This window comes from Branchiostoma floridae, unplaced genomic scaffold (assembly GCF_000003815.2).
Source record: "Branchiostoma floridae strain S238N-H82 unplaced genomic scaffold, Bfl_VNyyK Sc7u5tJ_465, whole genome shotgun sequence".
NCBI classification, from domain to species: domain Eukaryota; kingdom Metazoa; phylum Chordata; class Leptocardii; order Amphioxiformes; family Branchiostomatidae; genus Branchiostoma; species Branchiostoma floridae.
The window spans coordinates 1-21,584 of NW_023365870.1; the positions used below are offsets into that span (position 1 = coordinate 1).

The 21,584-nt window shown below is 41.0% G+C and overlaps 4 protein-coding genes and 1 long non-coding RNA gene across 5 annotated transcripts in view; 3 read left to right on the plus strand and 2 right to left on the minus strand.

Moving 5' to 3' along the window:
- Positions 1-6,886: 6,886 nt before the first annotated feature.
- Positions 6,887-10,637, plus strand: LOC118408858 (GPI ethanolamine phosphate transferase 1-like; the record flags this gene model as incomplete). Its single annotated transcript, XM_035809717.1, has 12 exons — positions 6,887-7,003; positions 7,252-7,292; positions 7,436-7,495; positions 7,832-7,924; positions 8,061-8,116; positions 8,246-8,324; positions 8,860-8,939; positions 9,098-9,197; positions 9,343-9,439; positions 9,743-9,815; positions 10,065-10,167; positions 10,515-10,637. Coding segments are annotated over 12 exons (1,022 nt in total), but the record flags the coding sequence as incomplete, so codon positions are not given.
- A 297-nt stretch (positions 10,638-10,934) lies between these two features.
- LOC118408857 lies at positions 10,935-11,435 on the plus strand. Its single transcript, XR_004830368.1, has 3 exons — positions 10,935-11,026; positions 11,183-11,233; positions 11,364-11,435. It is a non-coding gene; the product is annotated as an uncharacterized LOC118408857 (long non-coding RNA).
- Positions 11,436-11,565: 130 nt separating this feature from the next.
- Positions 11,566-15,439, plus strand: LOC118408859 (GPI ethanolamine phosphate transferase 1-like). The gene is made up of 10 exons (XM_035809719.1): positions 11,566-11,677; positions 12,110-12,212; positions 12,833-12,923; positions 13,123-13,209; positions 13,500-13,555; positions 13,841-13,916; positions 14,355-14,428; positions 14,771-14,813; positions 15,058-15,110; positions 15,240-15,439. Exons 1-10 carry the CDS (start codon positions 11,578-11,580, stop codon positions 15,361-15,363), a joined length of 807 nt encoding a protein of 268 aa, XP_035665612.1. The 5' UTR covers positions 11,566-11,577; the 3' UTR covers positions 15,364-15,439.
- A 693-nt stretch (positions 15,440-16,132) lies between these two features.
- On the minus strand, positions 16,133-16,999 carry LOC118408860 (tripartite motif-containing protein 3-like). The gene has a single exon (XM_035809720.1). It carries the CDS (start codon positions 16,997-16,999, stop codon positions 16,133-16,135), a length of 867 nt encoding a protein of 288 aa, XP_035665613.1.
- Positions 17,000-17,546: 547 nt separating this feature from the next.
- Positions 17,547-21,584, minus strand: part of LOC118408861 (cyclin-dependent kinase 10-like) — a gene marked incomplete at its 5' end in the record, with an annotated part of 4,967 nt that continues 929 nt past the window's right edge. The window contains 7 exons of the mRNA XM_035809721.1: positions 17,547-17,985; positions 18,209-18,269; positions 18,548-18,676; positions 19,373-19,538; positions 19,867-19,964; positions 20,555-20,684; positions 21,093-21,213. Coding sequence (XP_035665614.1) covers positions 17,965-17,985; positions 18,209-18,269; positions 18,548-18,676; positions 19,373-19,538; positions 19,867-19,964; positions 20,555-20,684; positions 21,093-21,213 — 726 coding nt within the window. The remainder of the gene's footprint in view (positions 17,986-18,208; positions 18,270-18,547; positions 18,677-19,372; positions 19,539-19,866; positions 19,965-20,554; positions 20,685-21,092; positions 21,214-21,584) is intronic.

A 21,584-nucleotide genomic window follows, 5' to 3' on the forward strand; every position in this document is an offset into this window, starting at 1 on the left:
AGAATTAAATGCTATGTTTGCCATCGTTTTAATTAGAAATTTAAAGCAAACGCTGATGAATGTATTAATTCAGAAAAATAAAATTTGCCTTGTTGAATTTATCCTTTTATATTATTTTACAGGTTGTGTCTGACAGGGAAAGAGGTGCGTAATATATATAATAATAGTACTTCTTGGCTTTTCTTGGCAGGTGACTATAATAATAAAAATGTCATTGAGTACATGATCGTGAGTAGAACATCATGCATCTACCTGTGTGAAAATTTGCCCGTCCCGGACTAGTCCGAACCGGCATGAACCGTCAGTTCGAACCATGCAATAGTCCGGGGGTCGGACGGGTCGGTCGGACGGGACGGACGCTCGACAGTTCGCAGAACGGTTCGGACGGCCATAAAGGGTCCAGATTGGCCGCTTGGACTAGCCCGGACTACGTCCCGGACTGGTCCCGGACGGCATGGTTCGAACGCTTTCGGGCGGCGGCCTGGAGCGGGCCGTTCGAACGGTTCGAGCCGGTACGGCTCCGCCCGGGCCGGACGGCCGAACGGGCGGTTCCCATAGCAACAAAGCGATCCGAACCGTCTGGGGGCGTGCAGAGCACCGCGGGGCGCCGGCTCGTACGTCTGCGGACGTCTGCGAACCACCAATTTACATGGCAACTGTACCTCCAAAACACCCGTGAAATGCGTAAAATCGTGCTGTTGTGAGGTGGAAATCGCTGCCCAAACAGTTCGGACGGTCTGAACCGCCGGAATGCCGTCACAAAATAGAAAGAATTTGAATGCAATTCATCCCTCTGCCGCCAGCGCTCCTATAGACAAAATATTAATGACGGCTTGAAGTTACAGAATGACACCAGCCGCAAGACAATCAATGTAAATCACATGTGCCCTCACTTTGACGTTATGTGCGTGCGGAGTCCCAGGAAACATTTGATTGCCCGCACAAACCATGTACAAAGCGTAAGTAATGGATTTCTGATCATGATGTCTTTCCGACTGAAGCGTGGTTACCAAACATGTGGCGGAGACACTATCACTAATATATGATATACATTCAAGTCCATAATCTAGAAGATTCATTTATAACATCATTGAATGCCCTAATATATTCATGCCAACGCTAGGCACGTTACGCACCCAGCGGCGGCGAGGGTTCAGTGACCCCATCTCAAACGTAAACAAGAAGACGATCCTATGAAGAAGCCAAACATTTTGTTGGTGTGTGTTGAACTTTATTGTATTTTGTTGAAAGAAAGTTGTATCTAAATATTGAATGGTAATATATGTTAATCTAGTGCCACAAAATATTATTCTACGTGTCTAAAATAAGACTAGTTTTGATATAGGTGCTGGCCCCCATACGTGAATTGAACTCTCCCACACTTGATTGAAGCCTCCCGGTCCTTTGGGACAGCCGCCCGACAAGTGCGCACATGTCTATAACTCGTTGTTTGTTGTTTGTTTTACGTTCCATGTGTTAATTTTTGGCACAGTTTGCACATCCATTGACAGGAATACCACTAAGAATGATGTCGTCATTATACCCATTTCCTTTGTGTTTCTTGCCTTTTTTCACGAGCAAGTTATTCAAAGACGGGAAAATACGATCCAGATATCAATTTGCGAGCCAGTGGCTAGGCCACACCCACACAGCGCGAAACTTTAGGTATAGAGGCGTGCCGCTGTCCATCATCACGTGGCGACCGACAAAATAATTAGCAACCATATATCCGCTAGCTGGGTGTCATGCTGTCCGTATTATAAAACGTCTGCACAATTATTATTGGAATCTTTCGGCAGTAAATTTACTTTGCGCACTTGTAAGCGACTTTTGACAAGACTGGCCGGTGTTCCCGTAAAGCTTTCCTTCTGTCCTAAGAAGTACCACGAGTGATATCATACAATGTTGATTGAATGAGTAGAGATTAAAAGACGTCACCCTAGAGGATTATTGTTAACCTACGCCGTAGACGTTTCAACTTTCACATCGCTTGATAGATTTTTATGCCCGTCAAAGGCACATGTGTGAATAGCAGGCGAAATCTTTACTTGCGGCACAAGTAAATAAACGCTTTTGAAAAGTTGGTAAGTAAGGAGGAACAATATTAAACGGGGAGGATTATTGTCGAGGAAATTCCGCTCGTGAAGTACCACGAGTGATATCATACAATGTTGATTGAATGAGTAGAGATTAAAAGACGTCACCCTAGAGGATTATTGTTAACCTACGCCGTAGACGTTTCAACTTTCACATCGCTTGATAGATTTTTATGCCCGTCAAAGGCACATGTGTGAATAGCAGGCGAAATCTTTACTTGCGGCACAAGTAAATAAACGCTTTTTGAAAAGTTGGTAAGGAGGAACAATATTAAACGGGGAGGATTATTGTCGAGGAAATTCCGCTCGTGAGGACATGGATATAACGTCCTTGGGAGGAAGTTACTAGTATGCCATGGTGAGGAGAAGTAATTCTATGGAACGTTGATATTAATATTTTTCAGTTGTAGTTGTACTCTACTCTCTCTACTCTATATGAAGCATGGACATGGACACCTGACGTGCTAATTCAGATTACGCTTAGTCTACAGTTTAGTCTTTGTTCTGTGCGTTTAGTCGTTACACAGCATTGGGCATGTACACAACCAAGATACACTACTGAAGTACAGAGAAGAAAACAAATTCGCTGGAATTTCACAGGTTTTATCCCCAGGGGCAGGCAGGCGAGTTTCTCAAGCTTGACTCCCTGCTGACAATAATCCCGATAGCCCGTCCGAACGGTTCAAACGGTTCGGGATTTACTGTGGCGTGTCCAGAGATCCGCCTGGCTCCGACATGTCCGACCCGTGAGAACGTTGCCCCCAACCAGGGAGGTTTTATCAAACCCGGGACATTGAGGAAATAACTTCGTTACCTTCGTCATGGATTTAAAATTACCTCCGATCAGTGGTGTATGCGGAAATTGTAAGACGATCATAATCACATCATTATCTTCGCCGAGAAGGTTATATTTATGATATAATTTGCAACGGTACGTGGAAACATGACTTCCTCTTTGCTGCAACAAGTGAAAATTACGTCATCATACCACTGTGTTTCCACGAAAATGGGCGCTGAAACAACATTGTGCATAATACAGCCCACAGGAGTCCCAGTAAGTGCGGAAAAATACATGCCTTCAGTTAGCCAGGATTTTGACTGTGCTGTTGATAATTTCACATCTAACACACTTGGTAACACAGCTAAACGATGTAAAACAGTTTCTTACCAGTTCAGTCTTGAACATGAAGAAGGGATGTTTGCATTCCAGTCCGTTCGTATTCCACGGAAGTTTCGGCAGTCGGTTGGAACAGCACCAGAACATAATTCCACACAAATTGTTTGTGTTGCTAGTCCTTTTCCATCTCTCCATGGCAGTTTGATGCATCCTGACCCGAAACGACAACGTACAAACCCCTCACGCGACACCTCTTCCAACTTATCCATGATAGTCTGTACATTTAGCCTTAGTATAAGACTAAAAAGCGGAAAAATAACACAGGACATCAGGAAACGGTTTACTGATGAGTTTTCAATTTGAAATGACCGCGACGCACGCGCAATGCTCATGTTATCCCCAGGGGCAGACAGGGGAGTCTTTCAAGCTTGACACCCTGCTGACAATAATCGTGATAGCCGGTCCGAACGTTCAGAACGGTTCGGGAGGCACTGTTGCGTGTCCTGAGATCCGCCTGTCCCTGGCCAGATCCAGGGCAGTTCTCTAAGTCTAACCTTTCATATTACGAAGGATGAAGCGTCCAAATTTCTCAGGGGAACATGACACTGACCCCTAGATTGTGCGTCACCATCCCCAACCCCAACCCCTATCAATTTGCGACGCACGGGTAGTGCATAGTCTCTCCTTCTGTAAGTGTAACGTGCTGGATGCAGCCATCCACGGCGTTTCTTGATCCAGTCGTCGCTTCGACTAACGAGTAATATATTTTCGAATTTTTATTGTACGTTTATGCTCTTAAAGCTAAGTACAGGTCAAAATGATAAAGTAGTTCTAACACTTCTAACAACAATATGCATATAAAATGGTGGCGTTAGATGTTCGGCTAACCGTTCCCCGTGTCCTGTTTTGGATACCGTACTCCAGCGTGACACAGCACTGTACTTGTTTTTAGTCCCACTTTCTTGATATAATGTCAAGGGGAATATCACTGGTCAAACTCAACACGTTTTCAGAGAGTCGATTGAAGTCTCGCTGCTACAGGTCGTCCAACAGGTGATCCAACCAGGTACTGCTCACAAGTTCCTTTCCGGCCAAAGCATGCGCTTTGACTCCAAACGATGGTGGAAATTTTGGTAAGTGAGAAACATTCAAAATATTGCACTTCACAAATCATGTTAGGTATTGTCCACAAGGCGAGATAATGCCGGACGCCATGAAAGGCAATAAAGATGCTAAATACATTTTCAACATTATCTCCCGTATTATTGCACATTTGGACAGAATCGTCGCTTGGTACAATGACAGTCAATCGAAACGTAGCGCAACTCAATGTCGTCTTATTTGTAAAGCGCCAGAGACAATTATTTAATCATAGGGTAGAAAGATTATATTTAGTTCTACAGAAAACAATGGTGGTCCGAAACTTTTCCCCACCCGTTTTAACGCCGTGCGAGCATGATCAATCCCGAGTCGTATGGTGAAGACCTCAGGTGCCAGGGTGACCTACAATAGCATTGTCGTTTATTCTTCTTATAGTACTTTATTACACTGGGCTTGGAAGACAACGATTTAATTGGCGTGGGCAATGTAGTTAGTAAATCAAACACGACAGCAGAACGGACAATATAGCGTTCGTGTGATTTAGAAACGAAATACGGCGTGCCGAATTCTTATTCGCCATGCCACTGCGACTATCCAAGCGGTATCTGCTGTTACGTGTTTAAGACTTTTTTCTCATTTATCGCTAGAGAAAAATAAAGAGACAAACAGGACTAAAACATATTCATTCTTCATGAGAACAGACTTCGTAACAATGACTTGTTCATACCTATAGATATTCATATGTCTGTTTAGTTATAGACCTTACGAAAGTCGCTTTACTTTTGTCGTGTCAATAAAGATTTTATATGCTGCATGCACGGCATTTGGTAGTGCACGAGATACGATACAAGGACTGGTACTTCGTGGCAGATTACCCTTTAATAATGGTCGAGAGGATAAACATGTAGGTGTGATCCGCGTACTCAACGCTGCATGGGCGTGATGGACAATCCAAACTGTGCAGGTCGCGTACTGTTCCCTGGCCGGCTTACTCTTCTATTCATTCTATTTCTACGGTTTTCCAGCGACCCGGAGTCTGGTACTGGTAGAGACTAACATTTTCCTGCAAGGAGAGAGCAAGCCGACATGCAAGTCGGCAATCAAGCCTGCCGACTTCATTAGACAAACAGGCATTTGTCGCAGTTCTCCCAGACGTATTTTCCCGTCCATAAAACTCGGACAGGGCCCACAACCTAAATTATGTCACAAAATGTGGCAATATGTAACTGCGAAAATTTTGGCATTGTCTTAATCACGTGGTTGAACAACGTGTTTTGGCTCGCCATATTCAGATGAATTTCCAAGAAACTTGATAGTGGGGCATAGGATTTCAGTTTCAGTTTCTTACAACCAATCATGTGGCTCATTATTTGCAGTGAAAATCAACGTCTCCGGCTCATTTCGTACAAATCGTAGCGATTGGCTAGCCAGTAAATAGATTGTCCCACACTGTACACATCAAACGGCTGCCGCCAGCAATTAATCTTCAACACGAATGACTCATACTCTGATCAAAGACCACCAGAGCGCCGCTCACGTGCGCCTCACAGGCGGGATGTCCGGACCAGACCGGGCAGCTATTTCAGCGGGTGCAGCCTGGCAGCCGTTTCCGCCAACCCTCCAAAATCATCTCGCACACTGGACAGCCGGGCTTTCTGAGCAACGTTCGCACATGCAGAAAAACTGCACTGAGTAGCGGAGCAGATTCTTCAAAGGGTGACTCAACACTGTAAGCTGGAAATTGGAAAATGAACAGCATTTTATAAGTGTATGTAAACTTTACTAGAAGACCCATCAGTTGGTTTTTGCTACTCTATTGAGTATTGTATTATACTCTACTCTTCACTTCAGACAGCCGTGCGTGGTGACATATATGTACAAGAAAACACGTCACCCATTCATTAGTCGCGGCCAAAATATAATATAGAAGAAAAGTTGTAGATTTGAAGGTAGAAAAATCTCAATTTTTTAAATTTTCATAGTACATTTTGTATTGTTCTGGCGATAGTGCAACGCTATTACTATTAGTGTTCGCCCGCTCTGGCTGTTGCCCCGCAATAATGGACGTAATGCATGCCTCTAACAATGTCTAATAGTCTCACCTACGGACTCTACTGCTCTTCTGGCCGCTGCGCCTAGTGTACGGAAGGGGGCGCTGTCGCACGGCTTCATACAATTTAGGGACTTAGACAAAATTTGGCAGGGCGGCGGCAATTTTTTCTAAGTGTTTTACGGCGCCCGAAGCGTCCGGCGGTCCTGAACTGCCGAACGTGCTGAACCACTTAATGACGGTTCACCGCCCGGCGCTCGGACTGGCAGCCTCGCGGGCCGGACGGCTTTGACGTAGGCGGACCGCTCGGACTGCCCTCGGACCGGTTCGAACCGTTCGGGGCGAGTTGATTTTCACACAGGGAGCTTTTTCCAATGACACAAGTCTTGCCAGAAATGCCAGGGATCAAAGTCTCATGTCCACTAGCTTAGCCACTTGGCCATTTGATGCCACATTCCATATGCTTATGGTTTTGTATAGTCAAGCATGTGCAGATATAGACTATCCTGCCCACCCCTGTAGGCTCCCATGGTGCAGGCCACCCCTCGGAAACCCTGACCCCCCTGCTGGCCTGGGGAGCAGGAGTAGCAGGGCCCCAGTCTGGAAACACTCAGGACTACATGGATGGGTTTGGTCAGGGTCAGTTATGTTATAGTTACTCTGCTCTAGAACTAATTGATCTAGATTGGTTTGGTCAAGGAGCTTATATTGAGATATATATATAAGCTCCTTGGTTTGGTGAAAAGCTGAGCTAAAATTCTTACCAGTGTTACGTTGATACACAAGTTTATTTAAGGAGTATGGATTTAGCTGATTCCATATAAAGCTAAAGCTGAGAATACAAAACAGCAGTTCAGGTTTATCCACAAAACTACTCTTTTTTACAGAATGGAAGCTGGAGAACATCAGAAGATGTGATGTGAACCAGGTACAACAGAAGAGTTTTAGAATTATCTGAAGCCTCTTCTTGACAATTTCTTTTTGGTTATTAATGTGTACTCCATTTCAAATGCAAGGAAACATTGTCTGGATACAGTTTTTCACATAGCTTTAACAAAATTTGTTTCACAGGCAGATATCGCTCCACTCATGTCATCCCTTATTGGAGTCCCTTTCCCACTCAACTCTGTGGTAAGCGTTGTTTTCTACTGTAAATGCATGTAAGTTTACAGGGATTTACTTTCGTGGAAGCGAAAAAATGGAGTGTTCGCGGTAGCACCATTGACTGTAGTAAAAACCTATAATGGAAAAATGTTTGTGGTGGTTTTAAGTTCGCGGTGAAGTGGCTACCGCAAAAACCTCAAACATAAAGCCACCGTGAACATTTCTGCAATTACAGTATTTAGTTTTGTTGATGTGATCATCAAGTGTACTCAATTTTGGAACAGGTACATTTGGTTGATTTTAAACTCTGATAGTTATTTGGGGATTAACTGTATCTTCAACATTTTGGTTTGATATGTTTAGGGCACCCTTCCTTTGGACTATTTGGACAACACGGATGGGTTTAAGGCAGAGAGTCTGTTTACTAATGCCAGACAGGTGGTGGAACAATTTGAGGTGAGCTCTGATCCATGTCCTTCTAAAATCTGTGCAAATGGTGTTGTCTTAATATTTTTATTATCATTTCTGTCTGGACTCGATGCCATTTCTAAGTGATAGGAAATGGTATAATTGTATTTTTGGTTTGTTCCAGGTGAAAATGAAGCAGAAGAGGGAAACAACATTATCAGTGTTCTTCATTCCATACAGGTAGAGCTTTACTTTTAATTTTTATGCTTTACGTTGCTGATATTGATTAATAGCCCCATTTTGAAAGATTTTCAAAGGCCTTGAAAGAAAACAGTTTGTTAATTTGTGTCTCATATTTTACCCTATTAGTGACCTGACACCCAGCAAGCAACAAAACATGCTTAGAAACATTGTTAGTTTGATGCAGACACAGCAGTATCAAAAGGCAGTAAGTTGTTTTTTGCTTTACTTTTCATGTATCTTTTACACACACACTGTGTCTCTTCTCGGTGCTAAATCATAAACAAGTTCCACACATTGTGCCTGTCCTTGGTACTGAACCATGTGTCAGTTCAATGCATGATGCCTATTCTTGGTACTGAAACATGCCTCAGTTATATGTATTGTTTATTGTATCTGTCCTTGGTGCTGAATCATGCATCAGTTCCGCACATTGTGTCTGTCCATGGTACTGAATCACGCATCAGTTCCACACATTGTGTCTATCCTTGGTACTGAATCGTGCATCAGTTCTACACATTGTTTCTGTCCTTGGTACTGAATCGTGCATCAGTTCTACATATTGTACCTGTCCTTGGCACTAAACCATGTGTCAGTTCCACACATTGTACCCATCATCTGTACTGAAAAGTATGTCAGTGCTGTATATTGCATCAGTCCTTTGCGTTTATGTCATGTATTGGTTCTATTGATATAACTGATTTATTCCCAAATGACTTGCCCTTTCAATGAACTGCTTTCAGATACTAGAATGCAGAGAGCTGATTGACCTTGCTTTGAAAGGACTACATTATTATCACACCTATGACAGGCTCTTTCTATGGTAGGACAATTTATTTTGACTCATAGACCATCATATATTGAATGAATGGTTAGATTCTATTTTAAGACACGTTGTAAACTATTCTGCTTTCTGTCAGAAGAATATCAGATTCCTTTAGATCGGTTAGATGTCATACAAGTGTTTTCATTTTGTTTCAGTACAAGTGTGACCCTAGGGTTTATAGGCTGGATGTCGTATGTTGTCTTGGTGTTGCTAAGAGACCACACCACCATCATACAGCAGCAAAAATTGTACAAGGTGAGAAGTCTGTATTATTTCATCTTCTCATTATTTCAATCTCAATCCTTTTAAATGCTTAAAACAGTTGTCGAGTATTTGAAATACTGTCACACTGTGCAGAAACATTGTCTTAAGACAAATACAATTTTTTTCCACTATGTAGGTAAAGAACTCAGTTGATGCATGGACCAAGGTACAGGACAATGTCTCAGAACTTGTGTGTGGAACACTGGCAGCTGCTATCCTGCTCTTCCTTCTGGGTAAACAAAAAATTCTTCATCTCCTTCTTACATTGTGTGTTACCACTTCCACATGTCTGATTATGTGAAGTGTTCTGTTATGTCCAATACTGGGCTTAAAATAACAGATTTTACAAGGAAAATGAACAACATTGGCTCCCAAACAATGAGAGGGACAGAAAAATAATTGAAGCTGAAGAAAGCCCAGGTCTAATATATCACAATTTTATTTTTACTGGATGTCTACTTCACTGGATGGTCTGATATGTACAGGATCGTGATTATGATGAAATGTTAATGCTGTCATATTCCATTTTGCTGTAGTGATAAAGGCTCCATGGACATACTACGTGTACTGTCTCCCACCTGCCTGGATTCTCTACTGCGTTCTACAGAGGTGCAGTTTTAGTTGTTTCTATACAATTTTGATGTCTTCATATACTTAGCAAATTCCTGTTGCATAACTTGAAATGTCTTCCATTTTCATGATGAGAATAACATTAAGGACATCCTATATCAATTTGCTATGGAGACCACTAATTATATGCATAGGATAATGTTACAACAAGGCTTCCATCAAACTGTCAACTGTTCTACATATTTTTGATGTATTTGTAATTTTAATGCATCAGTTTTCCCTTTCCAGAGGCTCTGACATTTACAAACTGGCAGACTACATAAAGGCCAACAACCTGACTCTCTCCCTGCTTGGGTCCTGTGTACTTGCAGTTCTCAGCTTAGAGCTGTTGGTAGGTGTGCTGAAGTAGCTATTCCACATGCTGTGTCTCATTGGAACAGAATCATTTATCAGTTCCACACATAGTGCCTGTCCTTGGTGCTGAATCATGTATCAGTTGTGCACATTGTGTCTGTCCTTAGTGCTAAAGTATGTATCTGTTGTGCACATTGTGCCTGTCCTTGGTGCTGAATCATGTATCAGTTCTCCATGCTGTGTCTCTCATTGGAACAGAATCATTTATCCGTTCCACACATTGTACCTATCCTTGTTACTTCGTACTAATTTCTAAAAGCTATTCTTCCCGTGATATCTCAAGTCACAGTACTAAAGATCAGTCCTGTTGTACAACCCGTGCAGGTGCTGAGTTTCTTCTGGCGACAGCTGCTTACATTAGGACTAGTGGCCATGGCCCTTTGGCCTTGGCTGTCTCTGAACATCCACTGTGGGCAGGTGGGAATGTGTTTCCTCTTAAGCCAATAACCAGAAAGGTTTGCATATATGTTACCGGTGTTGAATGTTTGGAAAAGTCTGACGTAACATCTGCCAATACTTAATTTTGAGTGATCGCAAATACTACAAGAAGAGTGATCAATTCTTAAGATTTATTTTATTTACGGTCTTATAAAAGTGCTCCAGACTTTTCCGTACTGCCATGGGCTGGAGTAGCCGTATGAGTCATCCACAAGCAATAACCAAGGCTGATTTGATATGAACTTAATGCTCAGCCACGAGCAAATGCCGAGGATGATTTTATGTACGGTACTTCACTTTCAGCAGATGACTTTGGTGGGCTGGACTATATCTTCCCTACTTCTGGCTGTTTTCCCCATGCTGCCAGTTGTTGGAAGAGAGCCAAATTACTCCTTGGTGTAAGCACTGAATCATCATTCTGAAAGTGTCTGAACATTTCTATTACGTTTCTAGGGAGACGTGCCATTAAAGATATTGTTTTTGTGTGATTTTCATTCATCATCACTCCCACTTTCCAAAATCTTACAAAATATCAAAATCTCTTCTGATTTTAGGATTTTGGCAGGAATCCTTGGGGCTGTTGCTGCCTTTTGGTGTGCCTCAAGGTAATGTAAGATATGAAGAGGTCTGGTTGCTATTCTACCTCTGTCTATTTCACAATGATATTTTTTCATTCTTCTGATTGCAGAATGTATCATGTGTTTTGCTGTAATAATCAAATTTGTTTCTGAACAGAAAAGAGACCAAACTTCTGTCTAGTAACTCCAAATCATCCCTTGTGTTGATCATAGCACAGGTCAGTATTGATCACAGTGTTTCTCTCTGTTTCTTCCTTTTCTGTATGTTGAAAACTGCTTTTTAGTCAGGCTCAGATAATGTGTTTTGTGTAACAAGATCTTATCTGTGTTAATCTCCATGTTTTAATCTGTCACCCCCTCAGATATTGTTGATGGTCATGTCTGTATATGTGAGACACAGCACAGCTGCAAGTCTTCTGAACAAGGAGGGCAACCCTGTCTTCAACCGAGTGTTTAGTTGGACCATGTTAGGTCAGTAATAAATCTTACTGTTCTTTTGATAAACCATGACAGTTTACGAAATGATAAGTAAGCAATTGCAAGTCTTACAGTAATTTGAATGTCCTATGAAATTGTTTGTCTCAAGAGAACAGGGTTGTCTAAAGACATATCTGCAGCACCGCCTATGGATATGTGCAGAAATGTCAATAACTTCAACACTATCTATTTTAGCATGAAAGTTCATCTGTGTTGGTAGAATACATTATAGAAAAATGCTAACACTTTACTTTCAACACTGGATTAAACTATAGGGACCTGAGATTGACCCTTTAAATTTTTGGTCAATCTCAACCTTGTTCACAGAATGACCCATCTATCTCCAGCAGTGACATCAGGAACACACCACTTTTGTAGGAGGGGGTCATAACTTTTATCTATTTGTGTGTGCTGGCCCCCATGCAGGTTGTACCTTCCTGCTGCCCCTGTTGAGTCTGCGCCTGCTGTATCCCAGACTCCTCAGCATCACCCTGGCCCTCATGACCCTGTACCTGCTGCTGTCCACAGCATATCCTTTCATCATTAGCTACATTTTGTGTCTTACCTGATGTATAACATGCGGAAGGTCTTGTACTATGATGTGTAATTGAGATAATGCAATACTGGTAGCATTTTTTATGAAACCTCAGTCATACAGTCAACACATACTAGTGACACTTTCCCAATGTGATTCTTATGTATGACTGAAGGATATAGAAACAAAACCCGATAGAATCATAGCTGATATCTGTGGGTTATTGATTTTGCACGCATGATTAGCCCCAGACATAAGGATGTAGGAGCCTGTTGTCCATCAACTCTGCCCTGGTCTGCTCCTAGGGTGTGAGTGATTAGCAGGTCACAAGAGGAACACATGATGATCACAGTCTCTCAGGAAACTTATCAGATATGTGTCCTCTAAAACAAACATTAGAAGTTCTCTGACTTGGGAAATAGTCATAATACACAAAGGAGATATCTCCTCTTCTGCATGCATGCTGTGTTTCTTCTGCATTTCTCCTTTGCTTTGACTATTGAACTGTATAAGCTTTGTGAGGGAATATAAATTAGAGTATTTAGTGATTCATTGATAAGTCAAAAGGGTTTCTCAGTAATTTAAATTTAATGTATGACCTTGACTCCCCCCACTCATGAGGCCCTGTTCTGTCTGACCTTGGGTTTCACCATGTTCTTCTGGCTGCAAATGGAACATGGACTGTCAAACTATAGTCACAGAAAGGTATCACTGTGTTTACTTATTTCTGATAATTGTACATGGCATTGTGCTCCAAATAACATCATATCCCTTAGTGATTAGTAAACATACTGTACTGATTGTTTCATCTTAAGCTTTTGCTTTGTCCATTGCTTTTGTTGTATATTGAAAACCTTGTCTTCTGTTCTGGTGTTGAATAAGTCAATCGGTCTATTTCTTCCAGCTGGAAGACATTTCATTCACAGTAGTGCTGCCAGACAGCAACAGAAAGCAGATGACAGCAGACAACATTCGCCATGCCTATTTCTTTGTATCCTTATAAGATCTTTAACATCATTGATGAGTAGATCACTTACAAAGTATTTGGCAATTTGTTGATCAGAAGTTTCTTTTTTATAAACAGGCTAAACCAGCATAGAAAATTTCATTGGTCAATTTGATTCGTATTGGAACATGTTACTAGTAGTTTGTGTGGTATCATATGTTGTATTGTAATGACATTATGGTTCAGAATCATAATGTGTAGTCGTTGTCCTTTACTGTTTTATGGCGGCTTATATTGTATTGCCTTGTCACGTTGATCCTTAACCATCCTCTCAGGTATTTTTCATAATCACAGCATTCTTTGGCACAGGGAATATAGCAAGTATTAACAGGTGAGGCAGAGGTGCATGACTTGTCATTTCACGTCCAGCAATATTATATGGCGAAGTGGTCTTCAAGTTATTTTGTAGTATCTAATTAAAGGTAGTGAGCTGTACACTATTCATCATGATATATCCTATTATGATATATTCTTCACTGAAGGACTTATGACAAAATCATGTTTTGATTGCTGCAGGATTACCCCATAAATAGACTTTCCTTAGGAAGAAATTGACAAACCTCTTTTTCAAACATAGATCTAATATGCAACATAAATTTTGACTCTTTTCTTACAGTTTTGACCCTCAGTCCATATACTGCTTTCTCACAGTCTTCAACCCATTTGTTATGGGGTCACTGCTGCTGTTAAAGGTGGGACTCACTGTTATCTATTGACTCACTGTTGACTCATTGTAAAGAATTTTAACATGAAAGTTCTTCTGTGTTGGTAGACGTCATTCTGATACAGGTTAAACTGTAATTTCCAACACAAAAATGGACTTACCCAACTTGTTGGCTGATCATCTTCAGTCTTTGTCAAGGAATGAGCAGTCCACTGCTTCTGTGATGTCATGACGTTATATACAAAATGTAGATTAGCACACGTGATTTGGTGAGCATCAGGTCATATAAGTGGCAGGAGGTCTATGTGCCCAGTGCCCACCGTCTCTCCGTTTAGGGATGGTTGTATAACTCTGAAGTTGATGACTTCTTTGATCCCTCTAGCAAGGAATTTTATTGTTTCTATGGACTGACATGCTTATATGTACATATCTGAATTTTTTTCTTTTCAACTGTTGTTTTTCATAGATCATGGTTCCATTCTTGATGGTGACCTGTGCATTCAGGGCAGTAGATGTGGTGGTACAGGTACCAACAAGAAGGTGATTATGATCATAGTACAAACTTGGTATGAAAGATAAGCATGAAGCTGATATATGGCATTAATCTCTTGTCTCTATTAATCCTGTTAGTTCTTAATTTTAAATGTCTTTGTTTAGTACACCACTGTGCACACACATGCAGTAATTAGATGACACTGCAGATAAGTCAAGTCTTCTTTGTGCTAAGGTTTGGACTAGATTTTATGCCTAGGTGCATTTTGGGGTCTTTACTTTTGATGTCGATTGCACCAAGCTAGCAATGTTTGCATAGACTTTTACATACTACTTTTTACACATTAAGCCATGTTTCTAATTAATGTATCTTGTCTTGTCATTCAATAGCCTTTTCCTGACAGTCTTGTTGATGTCTGACCTTATGGGACTGGTAAGCAGATGCAGTTTGTAGTGTTAACTTTTTTCAGTCAATCGATAGTGATCAATATTATTTGTAATAGTCTTGTTTTGTTATGATATGTATAGAATACTAGACAAGTAATGAAAGCTTTGGTAATGGGAGTAGATTTTTGTTATCAAGGTAATTATGGCCAAATCTTTGCAAATCCAAAAAATGTGACTCTACAGAGTAGTGTACACAGAGTACTGTGGTTTCATCTTTTTTTTTCCTCCAGCACTTCTTCTTTCTGGTGCAGGACACAGGCAGTTGGCTGGAGATTGGCACAAGGTATTGTTTTTTGCTTACAATGCTTAAAATATCCTTGTGATAGATGATGAATGCACATGGATACTTCCAACACTGTCACAGTTGCACATGTGAGACTACCTTGTTGATTAACTCTCTGTTTCTCCCCAGCATCAGCCACTACGTAACAGTGATGTCCACAACCATTGCCATCATGCTGCTCTTTGGTGTGGCTCGCTTCCTGACTGGGACAGCCATCATCAGTCAACAGGAGGATAAAACTCATGCCCAGTAATATTTATACAGTGTCATGATATGGAATGAAAATATGAAGGTTCTAATAACAACCCATTGTGGCCCTACGATGTCAAGCAACAACATCATCATTGTAGAGCAGACCATTTATTGAAAGGAGTCATATAGCAGCATTCAATGATGAACAATAAGTGAAACCTGAAATACTGTATTCACTGTGTTGACATAAATTGTGCAAGGAATTCATGTTCTTAATTAGTCACACACAAATCAGGTACAAAGAAGAAGACATGTAACTCTTTGTATGGAACTTAAATCAGTCTATAACTTTGATACTTTTTTGCAAACAACACATGTAGTGAAAAGAGTCATATAGCAGCATTTAATGATAAACAATAAGTGAAACCTGAAATATTCCAGTAAATATTCAATGCGTTTGCACACATTGTGTAAAAAAAATCATGTTTTTAAAGTCACACAAATTAGGTACAACGTAAAAGAGATGTAACTTTGTAACGTTAACTTAAATCAGTCTGCAATTTTGATACTTCTTTTACAAACAATAGTGCAATCCCTTTATCAGGAGAACCATTTTTGTCAAGAGGTCCAGGTCGTTAACGTGCCTACATGTACATTGTATGCGGACAGTATTAAAAGAGATTTGATATAGAATTTTTTTTGTGGACAGTATAAAAGAGATTTGATGTAGAATTTTTTCTCTGAATATTTTCAAGCTAAACAAAGAACAGACATTAAAAACACGTGTACACTTGCTCATTGTGAGTGTTTACACAAGTTCACTGATCTATTCACTCAGGTTCAGTAATTGGAACGATGTTGACACTGTTGCTGTCATAATCAGTCACCACAAGCCGCCCCTTTGTTGCCATGGCAACAGTCCATGGAGGCCCTACGTCTGTCATGATGTGTTTGAGAAACCTGCCTGTGTTATCGAACATGTCCACAACCCCACCGGTGGACACTGCGACAATGATATTACCCGACTTGTCTGTACAGATGCCATAGATGAGATGCTTCCACAGACTTTCATCTCCAAACTTATGCACAAACTGGCCATCTTCATCGTACACATAAACAGAGTGGGTACAGAGGTCTGACACAATGATGTTGCCTTGCCCATCAACAGTTATATACTGTGGGTCCTGCATCCCCTGGTAACGGCCCACAGTTCTCACACACGTTCCATCTGGCCTCAGCACCTGCACCTCACCATGCATTTTATAGCTTCTTATGGTTTGTGCGACAAGGATGTGGTCCTTCCTGGTGTCCACTGCAACTCCAGAAGACGTTCTATCCCCCGTATACCTCAGGTCGATCTTCCTCAGCACCCTGCCCTTTTTGGAGTACTGCATGGCAAAATCACCAGGCCTTGTCTCCCCCACCACCCACAGGTTTTCCTCCTTGTCGATGGCCACATCAAGCGGGTACATGTTCTGTTCAAAAGACACGAATGTTGGAAACTGCCTGACAAATCTTCCCTTCAGGGTGAAGACTTGGATTCTCTGGTTCCCGCTGTCTGCAACATAGATGTCTCCCTTGTGTGATACTGTAACGCCCCTAAGACCATCAAACTCTCCTTCTCCTTGTCCCTGTCCACCAAAGGTGACCCTCCGAGACTCATGCTTTTGTGTCCCCAAAGTTGACGGTACAGCCATGATTTGGGTTCCTGCTGGTGTGTGTTATAGCAGCTCTACCGTCAATAAAAGCCCATAGCTAGATACATAGCAACATATTTGTTCTCAAGTCAAATAGTACGGGCAGACAATAGGCCATATCAGATGTCTTTACAATTTGTAAATAATATGTTTGCTTAACAACTAGGCAACTTACAAACAATAGAGTCTCCAGGGGACTACGGTTTCCACAGGTGAAGTGAATTAGATGCAAAGCATACCACTTGAGTTGGAAGATAACAAAATAGGAGCAACACACATTCTATTAGAGTAATTCCATTTAATTATGTAATATAGACTTCAATGATCACAAAAGTTAGACATTAAGTTTTAAAACATAATAACTGATGATATGCACTTACCTAGTACAATTTGGAAATCTGTAAGATGGTATATTCCAACTTAAACCAATCACCCGTTACCAAACATCAGTCAGTGGTGAACAAACAGTAAAAAAAAACAGTAAAGCTTTTAGTGCAATGAGTAAGAGCAGTCAGAGTCTTACAAAAACATCTATATATTATAAGTCGTCACAGCATGCCTGTGTTCCACAATTCTCAAGACATTACAAACATGTTATGACACAAATTGTTTTGTATACAGCTCTAGCGCTAACAACATAGGAGTATAATTCTTTATAGATTCTTAGGTTCAGATTTAGTGTGCCACACATTGTGCATAAATATGTTCCTTCTTTATTCTGGGTAATGCCACTATATATGATTTGTCTTTTGTACACTTCCTACACAGTGTTTGAATTCTAAGGATGCTGATTAACCTGCTGAGCTTGTCATATTTCTCCATCCATTATAGAACACAAGTCACTGATTTATCACCTAACAGCTCACAAATTGTTCCAGGGCATGGCAGCCTGAGCTGTGATGTGTATTGCCTAACATGGGTGATATGCAGCCACTATGTCTGTGCATTTTGTTGATGGTCAATGGTCATAGCTTCATCTTCTTTGCCTGTGGACAGAAGAAAAAAGTCTACTTAATTTACAGATGTTTGATAATACTGTGCATAAAGTACTTTGTTTTCAAGAAAAGTGATAACAAACAACTAATATATTACATGTATGGTATTGATGTTATGAAATGAAACATACTATGATTGAATAATTAAGGCTAATATTTTAACAGTGTGTGATAAGAAGGAAAGAATCACAGTAAATTTTAAGACTATACTTACTGGGGAGGAGAAAGCTTGTCCAAAATCCGGTCTTTTGTAGGCTGTATCCTGATCCTTCGGTCTGAAAAGTAAGTGTATCATATTCTGTATTTGTATCTATATAGCCGGTATAACCGCCCTTCGGCGTAACACACCGGGTTATCACAAATAAACTTTGCATGATCTTTGGAAACACTCCAGCTGAATACTTCAAGTCATTAAGTATGTAATGATTTCATTATGTATCATTCAATAACTTTCTAGCCATATATACATGTATATCTGATTAGGTTCATCATGGATTTAAGTACAATATCTAACCACTTAGAAGTTAGAGTCTATAGTGCAACCATGCCTGACCTGGCCTCTGGTCTCTGCACACTTCTTCTCCTGTTCCTGTGGTGAGGGAAGGTGGGCATCAGCTCAGGCTCTGTGGGGAGGGGCTTCTCTTTGAAGTAGGAACTTTTCATACACTCTTCTGCACTGCCCCTGAAACAAACCAACCATTTCAGCAATGACGATTCAACACTTCTGTATCTGTGATACAATGCCTATATCATCTTAGATATAAAAGTTAAAAAGAAAAACACTACAAGGACCTTTGTCCTGCACGTTGAGAAAGCAACCATGTACGAATTTGATTTTTAAGTAATGTGGGCGTATTCTCCTATTTAGCAGGTGTTTGTGCCCAGATCTGCCTACTTTTAAGGAGTGGAGGGAGGGAGAGGGAGGAGGGCTGCAATGTCTCTATTTAAGTTAATGTTGGACCCTTCTGTCGGGAGTTGGTGATTCACTTCAAATCACCCGGAGGGAGGCCTGGCAAACCTCTGTCTCGTATCAGCCACATGGTGATTTATATCATTCACCCGGACAGGTGTGTCACCCCGTAAGGGGCGGTATAAACCGTCGTGTGTAAACATGTGCGAACATGTACAGGGTTAGCTTTTAGCAATAGCCTACGGCTAGTTGGGCAGCCCTGGCTGTTTGTAAACAGCTGAACAAATAAATAAATAAATGAAAATGTTGGACCCTAGTCATCCACCGCATGATCTAGTACGTCTGCAACAGCATCAAGCAACAGGAAGAACTCTACGAAGTAATCTTAGTTCACTGTCCCAAAGGCCAGGACAAAGGAAGACATACAACCAGACCTTTTGAAATCCAGGAACGTATCATTGCACTTACCTTTTCTTAGGATCATACATGAAGAGGAAGTTCAGAAGTCTGAGTCCAGCTTCAGACAGCCAAGGGAAGCGATGTTTTAGGTTGTTGTAGGGCTGCTTCTTCAGGCTGATCTGTTCTAATGCTGGCAGCTGGGAGAATCCAGGCCAGATGGCTTCACTTGGGGTACCTAAGGCAGAGGAGTGCATCAGTGCATCATTGTTGGAATAGGTGGTCAAGAGTTTGTGTTGATGACATACCTCTCTGAGCTCTGATATAAATGTATATCGTATTTAAGATATTTGACTAATAATATTCTAAAAATGTAAAGAATAATTAATATCAAAGGTTGCACAGTAATGTACTGCTTAAAATCTGTTGTTGCTTGAAAAAAACATGAACCAATGATGGGTTTTCAGCTCACACAAATGAAGATTGTGTTACAGTGTGCCAATCAACTACCTTCAAGATAATTAAGTACAGCTAGCTATGACATATATCCTTAAAAAGTGATATACCTAGCAGTTCCACAATAAGTTCCAGTTGGTGGATTTCTGATCTGCCTGGAAGCAAAGGCTTATGGGCCAGGAGCTCCCCAAATATACAACCAGCAGCCCTGAAAAGTAACATAGGATGTTCATGTCACCACATTTGAGTTTTAGCTCTCCTGTTTGGTATACTGCATATGGGAGGAAAAACAGACAATTGTATAAAGACATTCAAAGGACACAATACAAGGCATGAACAATCTATGGTGCAGAATAGGGGTGGGTACCGGTACAGAAAATTCAGATCCAGTTCAGGTCCAGAGGATCAGGTCCAGGTCCGGACCTGAACCTGGACCTGATTCAGTATGACTTATACCAATGGTCCATTTCACTACAAAGAAATCTGTTTGGTGGAGTATTAGACTCACACTGTTTTTTTTTAAATCCTACAATGCTAACTGTACCTGTACGATTGACTGTAAAACTTGGTAGATATGTCACTATAAACTCTACTTCACTCTTGCTATTTTCTTCCACTTGCACGCGCCAAAACCTGTGAATGCCTGATCAAATAATCTGTTAATTTCCTAAATTGTCCAACATCTGGTCCACCTTTTTTTATTCAGGTCCGTTTTTTCTGGACCACTTTAATGAGGAAAACCGGTTTTGTACCGGTACGCTGTACCCGTACTCACCCCTAGTTCAGAATGATACCTACCACATATCTACAGCAGTAGTCTGTGTCTTGGCCCCCAGCAGCAGTTCAGGTGACCTATACCAGAGGGTCACAACTCTGGGGGTCATAGGCTTGGGGGGCAGTCCAAATGTTCTGGCAAGACCAAAGTCAGCTATAGACATTGGAATACAAGAACAACAGAACTTGTTATTTCCATTTTACATCCCATCTTAATACATGCTGGTTATAATTTTGTAAAGCTATGATCAAGTGCACCTTAGAAAATATGGTCCCACATTTGTGAATCATGAGAAAGGTGAATTTGTGACAGTCATGGTTCTATAACTTTATACATTATCTCAAATACAATACCTAATCCTTAACTTAAAGGAAATTTCAGAATATGGGCAACTGTTGTCATTTCCTTCAACAGGTAATCTCCAAAACGTGTGAATACCTGCTCATATAATTATTTTGGACCGGTCCCCCCAAAAAAACAGTTTTGTATGGGTATGCTGTACTGGTACCCACCCATATTCAGCAGTGCTTGTAACCATTTGATTCCCACCACCTGACTCACCAATCTTGATGCAGCCCTTGTCTGTCATGAGGAGGTTGGAAACCTTCAGGTCCCTGTGGATGATGAAGTTGTCATGGAGATATTCCAGCCCATTGAACACCTGCAGCATGATGCACTTCACCTGAGGAACCATGGACAGAACACCCTTCTTTTAAACATAACGTTTTAAATGGTATTTGGGGATATCAAATTGTTGGTTGGTGGTTTCAAATTGCAAATATTTTCAAAATATTGTAGTTGAAACCACCATCCGCAACTTGAGCACCCTGTTTGTAAAAACAATGGATATAGGTTACCATGCATGCAGATAAAGGCAAACTAGGCAGCTTCCATTAAACTTCAAATCAAAAGACCTTCCATTCTTGCCTGGTGTCCAAACCTGGTATCCATAGCTGCCAAGTCTATTTCACAAATAAGACAAAAGAGACTTGGCAAATGTAATAGGTTTGGACACCAGACTACTTATTGTAGGAAACTATGCTTTGTGCTGGG